Source organism: Plecotus auritus, assembly GCF_963455305.1.
Source record: "Plecotus auritus genome assembly, chromosome: 5".
Taxonomy (NCBI): domain Eukaryota; kingdom Metazoa; phylum Chordata; class Mammalia; order Chiroptera; family Vespertilionidae; genus Plecotus; species Plecotus auritus.
In genome coordinates, this window is record NC_137776.1 from 81,647,564 (window position 1) to 81,664,035 (window position 16,472).

The window sequence follows — 16,472 nt, forward strand, 5'->3', positions numbered from 1 at the left end:
TAAAAGAAAACATTGTAAGTGTGTCTTTGGGGAGGATATATATAGAGGAAAATGTGTAAGGATTCATTAATAAAGCTGTGGGCAACAAGATTAGACCCATTCACCCTAGCCAGTTTGGTTCAGTGGACAGAGCGTCAGTCTCTCTGTTCCACTCTCTAAAAAAAATCAATGGAAAATTATCCTCAGATGAGGATTAAAAAAAAAAGAAAGATTAGATCCATTCTATTGACAAATAGTTGCTGAATATCTGTTCTGAGAGGTACTGGTAATACAACAGTAAGCAAAGCTAAAGAGAAAGAAAACAAAAAAAAACCCCTGCCCTTTACATTGCTTACTTTCTAGTTTTAGAGAATGTGTGTTAGGGAGGCGTTTTTATATTTAACTTTATCTATGTTCTTATCTTTGAGAAAAATTAGGGCTCTCACAATAAAAATTTAAACAAGACCCTTTAGCTAATCAATTTCCCCCAAATGTTTTCTTTCACAAAAGGCAATGGTATAAACTGGTTAATATTAACTTTAAAAAAGTCATAAATAAATTTCTACTGTAAGGACTGTTATTAAAATTATGGGAGAATGTTATCAGACAAAGAACAGAGATAGTGAGCATTTTTCTAGATAAAGAACCTCCAATTTTCAAATGTTATCTACTAGTCCCGTGGTCGGCAAACTGCGGCTCACGAGCCACATGCGGCTCTTCGGCCCCTTGTCTGTGGCTCTTCCACAAAATACCACGGCCTGGGCGAGTCTATTTTGAAGAAGTGGCGTTAGAAGAAGTTTAAAAAATTTGGCTCTCAAAAGAAATTTCAATCGTTGTACTGTTGATATTTGGCTCTGTTGACTAATGAGTTTGCCAACCACTATACTAGTCAAGAGCCAAATCAATTAAGAAAGATTATATATATTGTAAGCAAAAAGTGGTAATCAAATTTTAGCACAAGCAAATACAAATTTGCTTATGTGTAGAAGCTGACCAACCAACCAAACTTAGATGTGTAAAATCAAACTCAGCCCTAACCTGTTTGGCTCAGTGGATAGAGCGTCGGCCTGTGGACTCAAGGGTCCCAGGTTCGAGTCCAGTCAGGGGCATGTACCTTGGTTGCGGGCACATACCCAGTAGGGAGTGTGCAGGAGGCAGCTGATCGATGTTTCTCTCTCATCGATGTTTCTAACTCTCTATCCCTCTCCCTTCCTCTCTGTAAAAAAATCAATAAAATATATTTAAAAAATAAATAAAAAATAAAATCAAACTCAGACATGAGATAAATGATGCAGTCATTTTTTTAAGTCATTCATTAAAATCACTAGTCTTGAATACTGTCCTTAACCAACAACCATGTACTCTTGGGACCTTAAAGAAAATTACAGTACACCTAAATTTGGCATATTATATACAGTTTTGATTGTTGCAGCTCAAAAAAGGCAAAGGAACTAAGGGAAGCAGAGGGTGGGTGCTATGACAACAGACCATCACCAACAATATACTCAGAAGAGTGTGCTTTTTACTACAACCTCATCTTAAGAGTACTCATTAGATTTGGAATATAAGAAACAAATGCATCGTAAACTTGTCTAACCAAATTAATGAGCAGGGTTTCTAAGAGAAGCTAGGTCAACATCTATTCTTAAGATTGACCTTGGGGAGGATGCTCTGCTATAGTATACACCTTGGAGGCACTGTTGGTGCCAGGGCTTTTATACTTTACTAGATTTATCTTGAGCTTGATCCAGCAAAGACATTCTTTAATTACTAAACCCAATTACATAAACCTCACTGTGTCCTGTGAGCAAAGGGTAGATTTATCTACCTAGGTTATACATAAAAGTAATTTACTGCTGATAGTGATCCAACTCTACAAGGCAAAATGACAATAGAATTCAATGATAAATCAGTTCTGGATCACAAACATGTTGAAACTAATTTTATTCTTCAATACAATAGCACTTGAGTTTTATAGGATTTTTTACTTTTTTAAATTTGTCAATGTGGGAAAATAAAGCCACAAAAACAGTAAAAATATAATTAATGCATAATATTGATTATAAAATTAAATACACTTATCTCCAGCATCTTAAAATTTAAGCCTGTTAGGGCTTAATTTACTGACTGGTGTTCAGTTTACTTTGTGAGGACTCATGCTTTTTGTAAGTTTACTCTACTATACCATTCCATTACAACCCTAAAAAAATTTTTCCCCCAATGATGAGGGGGAGTATGAATTTAAAAGTGACTCACATTCAATTTGAGACCACCCCCTTCACCCTAAAAGAATAGGGAAAAAAAGATAAAAGAGTGAGGCTGTGCAATTGATGTAAGTGTACGTACACAGATATTAAAACCACTTTTGATTTAATAGCAAAGGTAAAAAGACAATAATTACATATGAACGGTGCAAAATTACTTTTCAAAATAGAAATTAACACCAGATTTCAATTATCCTGCTAATAACAAGTCAATGCAAAATGCTGAAGTTCACCTCCATACACATATAAAGACATTAAATAGTGAAAGTTAGAGTGCAAATGACCTGGAGTTCACCAGTCAAGTTAAAGCTGTGAATTTTAGCTGTAAGCAAGATGGTTGTTTTAAAGCACACCAACCATGTTATAGGGACAAATTATGAAAGAGGGAGGATTCAAAATGATAAGTGTAGTCTTGTGCAGAGATATTTACTGGATGTAGAAAAGTAAGCCTGATTCAGGACATCTGTAGCCACATAAAGAATTTCCAAACTATTTTGACCTGTGATTTCTACAAGCATTTTCCAGGACTACTTAAGGAAAGCCACATTTATATTAGTATTCATTAGTTCACTACTGCCATTGCAGACAATTTAAATATAAATTTAATTCTCTCAATGTAAATGTTATTACCAAAAAGACTTCCTCTCTCTTCCATAACACCATCATTGACCTAAGTTCTGTGCACAAGAAATACTAGGAAAATGGAAACAGATAAAAAAATCACACAAATTTAAAAGAGAAAAAGTAGAAGCAACGAAGGATGCGAGACCAAAATGTATACAAATACATACTGTTCAAGACAAACCTATATGCCAATCTAATAAACCAAATCAGACATGATCAGAAGAGATGAAAATAAGAATCAATCTAAATTATGAAGCTTTTCTTTCCAATTCAAAACAAAATTTTAAGGACCTTTTCAAAGGCTTTTCTTAGCAAAAAGATCCTAATGACAATCCACAAATATAGTCTTCCATGGTCCATTTTTCTATACACACCTTTCAGAATAGCATTCTAAAAATAGCTGTGATAAAAAAAAAGACCAAAAAATACAGTGAGAATTAAGGTAGAGTTAAATATTTCTAAACAATATGCAAGTTTTTAAACATATGCAACACAATATGCATGCTACTCTGAAAAGAACAGACACCAAATTCACATCTTTCAAAACTTAAAATAAAAATTTCAACTAAATGCCATTACTAAATGTGCCAAGATTTACAGGTAATGTTCAAAATCAGTGCCTTAGTATTGTAGGGTAAGTTTTACTTCAAACTTACACACACACACACACCCCTGACATGGTATGCTTGCAGCAAGATTGGACGTTTGAATCACCAAAAATTTAAGTAGACAACTAATGCTAATGTGTGATAAACAGGAATTATTGTGTTAGCAAGTGAAATATTTCTGTAAACATTTAATTCTTTCAAAAGGTCATTTCAAACTAATGTTACAATGAAGCCCTATTCACAACATTTGAAACAATGAGTCCAAATACAATTAAGATGTACAACAGAATGACTAGACTTGCCCAAATTACACATTACATTACTATCTAAAATTATTTAAATTTTAAACATAAAATTTAAATGAATACCGAGTTAATAATCCTTTGAGTAAAGAAATGTTTCTTTTTATCTTTTAGCTCAAACGACCTGGTAGAGCCCGACACAATCTTGGAAGCTTGTCATCACAAATGAAGCAAAATGTTCACCAGGAGATTTACCTTTACTGTTCACTTAGAACACTAAATCCAAAAGTCAAGTCAATAACCATTTTTTTTCCCTGCGTATCGACTTAGTTAAAATTTGGTTGTAGTAAGAACAGACAATAAAATAGTACTTACATTTTTATTGAATTTGGTGAAAGAATGGTACATATAAAACCTGTGCATATAAACAATCGCAGTGTTTATCGTAAGCTGTGAGCTGAAACGTAACATTGAGGAAATGTCTGAGGAAAACAAGATCTCACTTCCAAAACAATTCTGATGGAAAATTCCCCATCTACGGTTCTTTTCCAATCCCTCCGTTCACACAAAAACTAACTAAAAGCAGTAAGAAAATAAACAAACGAGCCCAGAAAGGATTTATCACTAGCTACGACTGACTAAGCTCAAAATCAAACAGTTGAAACGCGCGCGCACACTTGTACAAAACCACGCCGGGAACATAAGGACCCCGGTGCGCCCCCGAGGAACAGAGAACCGCATGGAACAGCGAGGACGCGGGGAAAGGCTGCGAACACTCGCCTTCCAGCATCGCTAACCCTACCTCCCAACCCCTTCTCGGACCAGAGCCCGAGCAGCCGCCTCTTTCCTGTCCTAACCCCTACGATTCTCCTCTCGCCTGGCGGCACTCCCACCCGCCAACACCACGCGCGGCCCCCAGCCCGCATTCCCGGCTCCTCTCTTCCTCCGGCTCGGGCCGCTCGCGGCCGCCCGAGCCCGAGCCTTCCCTTAGGGCGCGGCCGAGGCGCACGGGAGGACCGGCGCCATGTTCGCGGGGCACCAGGCCTGGAGACCCGGCGAGTAGTGGGGACAGGGCGTGAGCAGTGGAGGGCCAAGCACAGGAAAGGATACACATTGAGACGCTGTCCCATCTCCTGGATAAGGTTAGCCGCCTGCTGGCGGTACGAGAGCTCTATATCCGCCTCCACTCCGCAGCGGCGGCTCGGCGTGTTCTCCAGCTGTTCCCGAGTAAAGAACCAGCGAGAAGAAGCTCCACGGCCCGACGCCATGACACTTCCTCCTCCGCCCGCTCCCTCAGCCGCCCCCCTCCCCTCCCGGCTCGCGGACTCCTCGCCCCACTCCGCTCGCCCTAGGCCACGCACCGCCTCTTTTCACCCCCTGCCGCCGCCGTGCGCGTGCGCAGGGGCCGCCCTACCAGCTCGCGCTAGTAGTTTGCTTTCTTTTTTCTGCCCCCGCCACGCTTTGCGTACGGACCCACAATGCTCCGCGCCGCTTGTCATTTGGAGACACCGGAAGGTGGGGGTCGGCTGAAGGGAAAGGTCGGCGCGGTGCATGCCGGGTCTAGGGTTGGTGGGGTAAAGGGGCGGGAGGAGGGTACGGAAGAGGGTGCCCTGGGGTCGGGTGGCGAGAGGCGGGCGGGCGGCTGGGCGGGTCCGTTGTGGGGCCTGGCGGTGGACTCTGAAATCCGAGCGGGTTCGTGGACCGGGAGCGTGGCGGCGCTTTAAAAGAGAGAAAACTTCCTCTGTCGCCGTGACCCGCCACAACCTCCACTTTTCTCTAACGTTGGTCCGCGTAGGCTCTCGACTACCGTGTGCGGAAGAGAATCTGCCCAACCGGCAGTCCTGGGAAGGACCTACATGGGGAAGAGCACAAGAAAAAACCCTCCACGTGTGCGTCGCGCTCGAGTGCTTTTTCCCCAACGTTACCTTGTTTGAATCCCACAACTACGTGGTCAGCTGTTTTGTTTTGTTCTTTACTTGCCGAATGTTATGCACTTATTAACTATAGAGGAGCTGACTTTCTAGACTAGGTTTCGAGTCCTTTCAAGAGTGTGCTTTTAAACCCCGCTGTGATTTAAGAGCGGTTAGGAGAAGCAGATAGTGCAGGAGAGACTGCGTAAAAATGTTTCAAGTTTTTAATACAGTAACATTGCTCAGATCTGTTAACTTCATCGCTAAGTCCCTGTAAGAAAATACCGCAGAGGTCCACTGGCATGAGTAGGTCTGTAGCTCTGAGCCAACACCTACTGTATGTCTGCCTATATTGTGCATGAAAATTTTAAATTTAAAATGTTAATACTGCACAGTATAGGCAGAGCTACTTCTAAAAGGCAACTGATATGATTTCTGAGTTCCTGATTAAGACTCCAGGCTTTTGTCATTATTTGGGGGCTCCGATGTTCAGCGAGCTGCTCCATCCTGACCCTGTCTGTCCCCATTACACTATCCAGCTATTGATATGGTTGCAGTAGGCAGTTATGAATAGTTGTCTAAATAGCTATTTCTTACCTACCTCGCTAGCCTTCAGCAGAGTTTATGAAGTGCCAACTCCAACACATTCATGAGAAAAACTAAACAAATAAGCAATAGAAGGGAATTTTCTCAACTTGCTCAAGAGCATTTCTAAGAACCCTACTGCTAGCATTATACTTGGTGAGAAACTAGAAGCTTTCCTGGTAAGTGGAGGATATCTCCTCTCCCTATTCCTTTCAACATTGCATTGGGAGTCCTAGATAATACAATAAGAAAAAGAAAGGAAACCAAAGGTAAACAGATCAGGAAGGAAAAAGTAAAATTGACTTTATTCACAGATGACAATTGTTTATGTAGAAATTCTCAGTTAAAAAAGTTGGAACTATTAAGTGATTATAGCAAGATTATAAAGTATAAGCTTAAGAAAAAACCCAAAATACAAGCTTAATATACATTATCAGCAATGTGCAACTGAAATTTGAAACACTGTGTTTACAAAAAGTAATACTTAGGTATGAATCCAAAATATGTATAGAAAACTACAGAATTGTAAGGAAATGAAAGAAGATATAAATGGGAGGCTATTCTGGGTTCATGGATTAGAAAACAATATATTTAGATATCAATTCTTTCCAACTTGATCTGTAGAGTCAATGCAATCCCAATCAAAATTTTAGCAAGTTATTTTATATATAACAAATTGATTGTAAAGTTTATATGGGAAGACAAAAGACCCAAAATAGCCAAAATAATACCAAAGAAAAAGTTGGGACTACTACCCAATGTCAAAGATCCTATATATATAAAGAGGTAATATGCAAGTTGACTTTCACGCGCTCACAAAATATGGCTGCCCCCATGTGGTCACAAGATGGCCGCCACAAGATGGCCAGCAGTGGAGGGCAGTTAGGGGTGACTAGGCCGGCAGGGGAGGGCAGTTGGGGGCGACCAGGCCAGCAGGGGAGGGCAGTAGTGGGAGAACCAGGCCTGCAAAAGAGGGCAGTTGGGGGCGATCGGGCCAGAAGGGGAGGGAAGTTCAGCGCAATTGGGCTGGCAGGGGAGGGCAGTTGGGAGTGATCGGGCCGGCAGGGGAGCTGTTAGGGGACGATCAGGCTGGCAGGCAGAAGTGGTTAGGGGCAATCAGGCAGGCAGGCAGGTGAGCGGTTAGGAACCAGCAGTCCCGGATTGTGAGAGGGATGTCTGACTTCTGGTTTAGGGCCGAATCCGGTTTAGGGGTTGGCCCTAAACTGGCAGTCAGACATCCCCCAAGGGGTTCCAGATTGGAGAGTGTGCAGGCCGGGCTGAGGGACACTGCCCTCCCCGTGCACGAATTTCGTGCACCGGGCCTGTAGTGGTCAATAATATTGTAATAACTAGAGGCCTGGTGAACGGATTCATGCACTGGTGGCGTCCCTCAACCTGGCCTGCAGGGATTGGGCTGAAACCAGCAGTCCTACATCCCCCGATGGATGTAGTGCGCGAAACAGCAGGTGACCGAGGAGGAGCCCAAGCCTGGGCATGCGCCACACGGCTCCCACTCAACCCAGCCCCGCTGTGCCTGCTGCTCTGCTGCGGTCTCCACACGCCTGTCCTAGGGCGATACTGGCGTGCCCATGACCGAGAAGCAGCCATGGGCTTGCGCCCAGTCAGTCCCGATGCTGGTCCTGATCTCAGTCCTGGTCTGGATTGGGGAGGGGCGCGCAGGGAGAGTGTCTGCCGGAGAGGCTTGTGCCACCACAGCTGTGCTTGCCAGCCATGAGCCTGGCATCTGCCGCCCGTTGGTCAGCTGAGCGACGCTCCTGCTATGGGAGCACACTGACCACCAGGAAGCAGCTCCTGGATTGAGCATCTGCCCCCTGGTGGTCAGTGTGTGTCATAACTATCGGTTGAATGGTCGGAGGGACACTTAGCATATTAGGCTTTTATATATATAGATTATGTATGGTGACAGGTGGGTACTAGAATTATCAGGGGGATCATTTCGTAAGTTATATAAATATTTAACCACTATGCTGTATATCTGAAACAAATATAAAAAATATTGAATGTCAACAGTAATTAAGAAATAATAAATAAAAGAGGCTTAAAAAATAAAAATGAAGGCAGCTTATATGTGGAATGAGCACCAACATATTTTGTAGGAGGGGAAAAAGCAAGATGTTACTGTTTAGGTAAAATGAGCAAAGGAATATGTACATGTATAACTGTAGACTATCTTTGCAAGAACACACACACACACACACAAAATTGGTTCCTTCTGGGAAACAGTTTGAATTTGATCTTGAACTCTTCTAATGTGTTTATATATTGACTTTTCAAAAATAAACTACATTTTTTAAAGTTAGGTTGTGAGCAGTGTTCTATATTCAGAAATGGAAACTTCAACCCACTTTTGTTCTATTTTGATTGAGGAAAAAGCCTCAGAATTGTCTTTTTAAGTTAAATATAAAGTGGGTATTTATTTAAATTAAGCTATTCTTAAGTAATTGTTTTGAATATAGGCTCAAGTTTTCTGGTTGGATAATATAAATTGAGTTGAGTCAGAGCTGGTTTCCTTTTTAGGAGAGATTGAAAAGATGGGGAAGGGTTGTGTGAAAGGAAGAGGAATGCTTGGATGGTTAGGAATGGTTGTCCTTTGGAATCTGATGGTGCTGGGATTTTTTTGTCAGGGGCTTATTTTGAAGAAGTACTTACACTAGATAACAAAGGAGAGAAAGGGCTGAAAAAGTTACTTTCCTTGAGAGACTTTCGAGATCCTGGGTATAAGCAGTGTTGTTTCAGGGCCAGAAGGTTCTTTTAAAAATTCAACTCTAGTTATGTCACCCCTTCCTTAAAAACCTCATTGCTTTCTGATAGATAAATTCCTTGACTGACTTGTGACCCCACATGATCTTGCCACTTTATACCACGAACATCTTGCTTTATTATCTCTAGCCTTAATGTTCTTATTTCTTGCCATGTTCTCTCCTGCCATAAGGGTTTCATTTATGCTATTCTCTCTGTCCAATACTCTTCCCTTTCTTCTTTTAGCTCTTGTCTGCTCTTCCCAATTCCATTTTAAGCAACACTTCTTCTGAAAAGTCTCTCCCCAATTCTGACTAGGCCAGATCCCTATTATAAGCTCTTTACACACTCTATGTTCCTTCATAGCTCTTGTCTTGGTAGCAATTTTATGTTTATTTGTTGCTTACTTGATACGTGTCTCCCTTACTAGATTATAAGCACCAGGAGAGCAGGAACTGTTTTTATTTTTACTTACATTATCCCAGCACCTAACTTGGTTTTTGGTACATAACAGGCCCTCAGAAAGTATTGTTGAATGCATGCGAATGAGTGAATGAAGGCTTGTTCCTGGTTTCAAGGAAGTCTCAGTTTAGTGGGAGGGTAGCAATTACAATTTAAAATGAGAGGTGTGCTTTATTAGTGATAACAGTATAATTTTTAAAAGGGGGAGTTATTGATCAAAGAAATCCCCAAAACTAGAAACCACTACTTTAGTTCATGAGAAATTTTGAGAGAGGGAGTAATATGATCAGACTAGAGGCCTGGTGCACAAAATTTGTGCACTGGGGTTGGGGGGGGCGGTGTCCCTCAGCCCAGCCTGCACCCTCTCCAATCTGGGATCCCTCTCACAATCCAGGACTGCTGGCTCCCAACTGCTCGCCTGCCTGCCTGATCGCCCCTAACTGCTTCTGCCTGCCAGCCTGATCACCCCCTAACCACTCCCCTGCCAGTCTGATTGATGCCTAACTGCTCTCCTGCCGGCCCGATTGCCCCCAACTGCCCTCCTCTGCCGGCCTGGTCCCCTCCAACTGCCCTTCTCTGCAGCCCTGGTCCCCCCAACTACCCTCCCCTGCTGGCCTGGTCACACACAACTGCCCTCTCCTGCCGGCCATCTTGTGACCACATGGGAGCGGCCATCTTGTGCGAGGGCATGATGGTCAATTTGCATATTACATCTTTATTATATAGGCTATGTACTTTGGAAATTTTCCTCTGGCAACAGGGTGGCAGATGGATTTTATCAGACTAAGCCCAGAGTCAGGGGTATAAATAAGAGATTATTTTAATAGTTCTGGTGAGAGATGAGGACCGGAATTTATTTAGAAGCCATAAAGAAGAAAGGATAGATAAGAAATAAAAGATATAAAAGTGGTAGAATTTATTGGATTTACAACAGATTTGATATGGGTGAAGGAGAGGATTTAGGTGACTGGTGATGCCATTAACCAGAGTTGGTACTTTAGGAAGTGGAACTAACTTTTGGGATAAAGAGATTAAGTTACATTTGGGCATATGAATCTGTAAAGTACCATAGTATTATAGCTTTGATTTTTTTTTTTATGCCTAAAGCTGTGAGGACTTCTTGAAACATTGTCTTCCCTTGACTTCAGAATACTGCTCTTGTTTTGTTTTCCTCCTATTTCACTGGCTGCTACCCAATGCTGGTTCCTCCATCTGACTTTAGCCCTGGGTTCTTCTGGTTCTCTCCTTTACTTTTTCTCCAGGAGATTTCACCCAGTCTTATTTCTTTAAATACCTTTATATACTGATGACCTCTTTCCAACCTCTCTCCTGAACTCTCCAGACTAGTATACCCAACTGCTTATTGGATATTCCTACTTAAGTGTCCAAGAGGCATCTGAAATATAAGAAGTCCAACAGTGGAACTGTTGATTCTCTTCCCTCCCAAGCCTGCTTATCCCAGTGTTCCTTATCATGGTAAACAGTAGTAAATCTACCCAGCTCCTCAAATAAATATGTCTAAAGCATGGATGTGTTTAATACCATTAACTATATCTCAGAGGCTGAATTATGTGCACAGAAAAGTCAGAGTTAGTTTCATTGCTCTTTTCTAGTGTCTTTTTTAAAAAGAATTTTTTATTTTTCAATTATAGTTGACATACAATATTATATTGGTTTCAGGTGTACAACTTAGTGATTAGACATTTATATAACCTACTAAGTGATCAGCCTAGTCACCATCTGTTTCCTATTGTCTTTTTAGTTTCTATTTCATTTATTTCTACTTTGACCTTTGTTATTTCCTTCCTTCTACTCACTTTGAGCTTCATTGTTCTTTTTCTTATTCCTTGATGTGTAAAGTTGGGTTGTTTATTTAAGACTTTTCTTGTTTATTAATGCAGGCATTTATCACCAAGAACTTTCCTCTTAAAAGTGCTTTTGCTGCACCCCATAAGTTTTAGTGTGTTGTATTTCCATTTTCCTATGTCTCAAAGTATTTTTTGAGTTCTATTTTTTATTTCTTTGACCTAATGGTTGTTCAGTGGTATTTTGTTTAACCTCCACATATTTGTGAATTTGCCAGTTTTCTTCTTGTAATTGATTTCTATTTTCATACTATTTTGTTTGGAAAAGATGCTTGATCTGACTTAAATCTTATTAAATTTATTAAGACTTGTTTCGTGGCCTAACATATGATCTTTCCTGGAGAATGTTCCATGTGCACTTGAGAAGAATGAACATTCTTTTGCTTTTGGATGGAATGTTCTGGTCTAACGTGCTGTTTAAAGCTGATGTTTCCTTATTGATTTTATGCAGAAAAGAGCTTGTGGCAGAGTTTGTGAACAAGGGGGGAAGAGGTAGGAGATGAAGACAGAAAGTTGGCCAGATAAGTAGGCCATGATCAAGAGTTTAGATTTTTATAAGTTTCATAGGAAGCCAATGGACTTTTTATTTTTTTATTTTATTTTGTTTGCCATTGGACTTTTGAAAATAAATCTGTTATATGGTCTGATTTATGTTTTTCTTTTAAAGGAAAAGCCACATTAACAGTTGTGTAGAGAATTACTTAAGGAGTCAAGAATGACAGTAAGGAGACTAGGCAAGAAATGATGGTGACTTGGGCAAGAATAATAGAATGAGGTTGTGAGATGTCATAGGTAGAACCAGCAGCACTTGATAATGGACTGAATGTAAGGAAAAGGGAGGACAGGAAAGAAATAAATCAAGGTTGACTCCTAGGTATCTGTACGTGTGTGTACTATAGTTTGTTCAGTCTCCTACATTTGGGCAATATATAATTTTCAATATTTTACAATAACAAATAATGCTGCAATAAAATTAGATTCATTCCCCACATCATATATAAGGATAACTCCAACATTGATTGGCTCAAAGATTTAACCATAAGACAATGAAACTATGCAGGCACTAGAAGAAAGATGAGTAAATTCCTCTTTAATCTGGGTATAGAGAAGGGCTTTCTAACTATTACTGTCCTATCACTCAAGTCTTAGGGCAAAGTTTTCTTTAAAGAGACTTTCTCTGATCCCACAACTTAATGTCTTATTCCCCATCCTTCCCATAGTCACATTATACATTTCCCCATTTTAACTACTTCATCATATTTATCAGAAAAATTTCCTTCCTTCATTCCTTTTTCCCTCCAGTTCACTCCTCCTTTCTCCCTCCTTTATGTTTCTTATCCTCCAGACTGTAGACTTCATTAGAGAAGGACTTTTATCTTTTATCCCTTTTATTCTATATCTCCAGTGCTACAGCTTGGCAGATCACATAAACATTCTGTGAATATGAATATGAATATCCTCATTATTTATCAATCTATCTACGATATTGATATTTACTAAAATGATCAGGTTACTTTTCATGATAAAACAGTAATTAAACATTATGTTAAAAAGTGCTCAAATATAGAATATTTGAGGAGGAATGTTGCTCTTTTGTTCAACCTTGTTTTTAGGCAGATTGGCGTAATAAGCAGAGTGGTGGGTGGGTAAAGTAGTAGAAAGCAATAGGAGGAGCAACAAAAAGGTGGAGTAATGTACTAAATAAAGTAAAAATAATGGGATAGATGTAGTTTAGCAAAGATTATATTAGCATAAATTACATGCCAATACTCTTGATTTTTCTGAGCTAATGGGAGGGTATAGGAGTATTAATCAGTCAAAGCAAGAGGGTAATTTTGAAAAATGATATTTGATTTTGGAATTCAGCCAGAGGTACACAAAACACAGATGTTTATCACCCTTCCTAAAATGAAGTTCATTATAGCCCAGGTAGGACCATAAATGAAGTGAGTAGAATGAGGCTACCCTGGTGTTGCTCTGCTCTCAATCTCCACAGCTAGCTTTACACACTCTACTCAGTATTTTAAATTAAAATAGCTTCTGGTAAAAGTAAATTATAGCCTGGAATTTTTCTCCAGAATAAATTGTCATTTAGTCTGAAACCTCTATTCCCATAGTTTTGCCTTCCTATCTGTTTACCACCTCCAACTCTCCATAAGCCTTTTCCATCCTTCTAGACCAGGGGTGGGCAAACTTTTTGACTCGAGGGCCACAATGGGTTCTTAAACTGGACCGGAGGGCCGGAACAAAAGCATGGATGGAGTGTTTGTGTGAACTAATATAAATTCAAAGTAAAGGAGCGGAGGGGAGAGCAAGAGAACCGGATAGAACAGCCAGATCCGGCCCGCAGGCCGTAGTTTGCCCACGGCTGTTGTAGACTCACTCCAAGTTCCAACTTCTGTGAAGATTCTCCCAAAAGTTTGAGTCCAGATGAATTTTACTGAAACTTCTTTGACACTCATGTTGCATTGCTTAGTAATTATTTCATGACCATGTAACTTGCCTCCTTATCCTATATAATAAAAGGGTAATATGCAAATTGACCTTAATGGCCGAACAACTGGTCGCTATGACACACACTGAGCATCAGGGGCAGATGCTCAATGCAGGAGCTGCCTCCTGGTGGTCAGTGCGCTTCCACAGGTGGAGCACTGCTCCACCATAAGCCAGCTCATGGCTGGCCAGTGCAGTGGCTGTGGTGGGAGCCTCTCCTGCTTCCCCGGCAGCGCTAAGGATGTCTGACTGCTGGCTTAGGCCCGCTCCTGAGGGCTCTCGGGCTGCCAGAGGATATCTGACTGCCAGTTTAGGCCTGATTCCTCCGGGGAGCAGGCCTAAGCCATCAGTCAGACATCCCCCGAGGGCTCCCGGACTGCGAGAGGGATGTCTGACAGGTGGACATCCCCCGAGGGGCCCCAGACTGCGAGAGGGATGTCTGACAGGTGGACATCCCCCGAGGGGTCCCGGGCCGTGTGAGGACACAGGCCGGGCTGAGGGACCCCCCCTGAATGCATGAATTTTCATACACTGAGCCTCTAGTTTGAACTATAAGCTCCTACAGGTTATGAAATATTTACAGCATTTAGTTTGTGGAATCTAAAGCATTCCCAGACCAGTTATGGGCCAATGGAAGGTGTTTAAACTGAATAAAAATAGGTTATTTGGGCCCTCAGCACATATACTTGCTCAAAGTGGAGAACCTACTTGAGTCCTCTAGGGTGAATCTAGTTTTGGTCTTTTTCCATATAAAGCATTAGTGACATTTTGCATTTTTTTTTTCTTTTCAAATTTTTATTAAGGTATTATATGTGTACATATCTTACCATTGCCCCCCACCCCCACCCCACTCCCATACATGCCCTCACCCCCCAATGTTTTGCATCCGTTGGTTACTCTTATATACATGCATATAAGTCCTTCAGTTGATCTCTTATTTCCCCCACCTCTCCCTAACCTTACCCCTGTAATTTGACAGTCTGTTTGATGCTTTACTGCCTCTGTAACTATCTTTTTGTTCATCAGTTTATAATGTTTTTCATTATCCCCAAATGAGTGGGATCATGTGGTATTTTTCTTTCATTGACTGGCTTATTTCACTTAGCATAATGTTCTCTAATTCCATCCAAGTGCCTACAAATGGTAGTAATTCCTTCTTTTTTATGGCAGCATAGTATTCCATTGTGTAGATGTACCATAGTTTTCTGATCCAGTCATCTGCTGATGGGCACCTAGGCTGTTTCCAAATCTTAGCTATTGTAAATTGTGCTGCTATGAACATTGGGGTGCATATATCCTTTCTGATTGGTGTTTCTGGTTTCTTAGGATATATTCCTAGGAGTGGGATTACTGGGTCAAATGGGAGTTCCATTTTCAGTTTTTTGAGGAAACTCCATACTGTTCTCCACAGTGGCTGCACCAGTCTGCATTCCCACCAGCAGTGCACGAGGGATCCTTTTTCTCCGCATCCTCGCCAACACTTGTCGTTTGTTGATTTGTTGATGATAGCCATTCTGACAGGTGTGAGATGGTATCGCATTGTTGTTTTGATTTGCATCTCTCGGATAATTAGTGACTTTGAGCATGTTTTCATGTGTCTCTTGGCCTTCCTTCTGTCTTCTTTCGAAAAGATTCTATTTAGGTCCGTTGCCCATTTTTTTATTGGATCCTTTATCTTCCTTTTATTAAGTTGTATAAGCTGCCTGTAGATGTTGGAAATTAAACCTTTATCAGTGATACCATTTGCAAATATGTTCTCCCATACAGTGGGGTTTCTTGTTGTTTTGTTGATGGTTTCTTTTGCTGTGCAAAAGCTTTTTATTTTGATGTAGTCCCATTTGTTTATTTTCTGTTTGGCTTCCATTGCCCTAGGGGCAGTATCACTGAAAAAGTTCTTTTGGCATATGTCTGAGATTTTGCTGCCTGTGGATTCCTCTAGTATTTTTATGGTTTCCCGTCTTATATTTAAGTCCTGTACCCATTTTGAGTTTATTTTTGTGTATGGTGTAAGTTGGTGATCTAGTTTCATTTTTTTGCATGTATCTGTCCAATTTTCCCAACACCATTTATTAAAGAGACTGTCTTGACTCCATTGTATGCTCATGCCTCCTTTGTCAAATATTAAATGCGCATATTGGTTTGGGTCGATATCTGGATTCTCTATTCTGTTCCATTGATCTATATGTCTGTTCTTGTGCCAGTACCAGGCTGTTTTGAGGACAGTGGCTTTGTAATACAGCTTGAAATCTGGTATTGAGATCCCTCCTACTTTATTCTTCTTTCTCAGGATTGCTGTGGCTATTCGGGGTCTTTTTTTATTCCAGATGAATTTTTGGAGAGTTCTTTCTAGGTCTGTGAAATATGCCGTTGGTATTTTAATGGGGAGTGCATTGAATCTATAGATTGCTTTGGGTAGTATGGACATTTTAATGATGTTGATTCTACCAATCCATGAACATGGTATGTTCTTCCATCTGTTTACATCTTCCTCTATCTCTTTTTTCAGTGTCCTGTAGTTTTCCGCATATAGGTCTTTTACCTCCTTGGTTAGGTTTATTCCTAAGTATTTTAATTTTTTTGGTGCGATGGAAAATGGGATTGCTTTTTTAGTCTCTCTTTCTGTAAGTTCATTGTTGGTGTATAGAAATGCCATAGATTTCTTGGTGTTAATTTTGTATCC

At 40.8% G+C, this 16,472-nt stretch overlaps 1 protein-coding gene across 8 annotated transcripts in view; it reads right to left on the reverse strand.

The window, feature by feature from the left end:
• Positions 1-5,056, reverse strand: part of CCNT2 (cyclin T2) — a 41,208-nt gene extending 36,152 nt beyond the window's left edge. For 4 of the 8 annotated variants that reach the window (XR_013960698.1, XR_013960699.1, XR_013960700.1 and 1 more), the window contains exons 1-2: positions 4,828-5,052; positions 4,093-4,174 (exon numbers count right to left, since the gene is read on the reverse strand). Coding sequence is in view for 5 of the 8 variants with exons in the window: in XM_080670334.1 (XP_080526460.1) it covers positions 4,093-4,174; positions 4,828-4,985 (240 nt within the window). In the remaining 3 variants the exon portion in view is untranslated. Of the gene's footprint in view, positions 1-3,158; positions 3,268-4,092; positions 4,175-4,827 lie in introns of those variants that run through there. The other 4 variants (XM_080670335.1, XM_080670332.1, XM_080670331.1 and 1 more) reach the window with 3 other exon arrangements.
• Between the last annotated feature and the right edge of the window lie 11,416 nt (positions 5,057-16,472).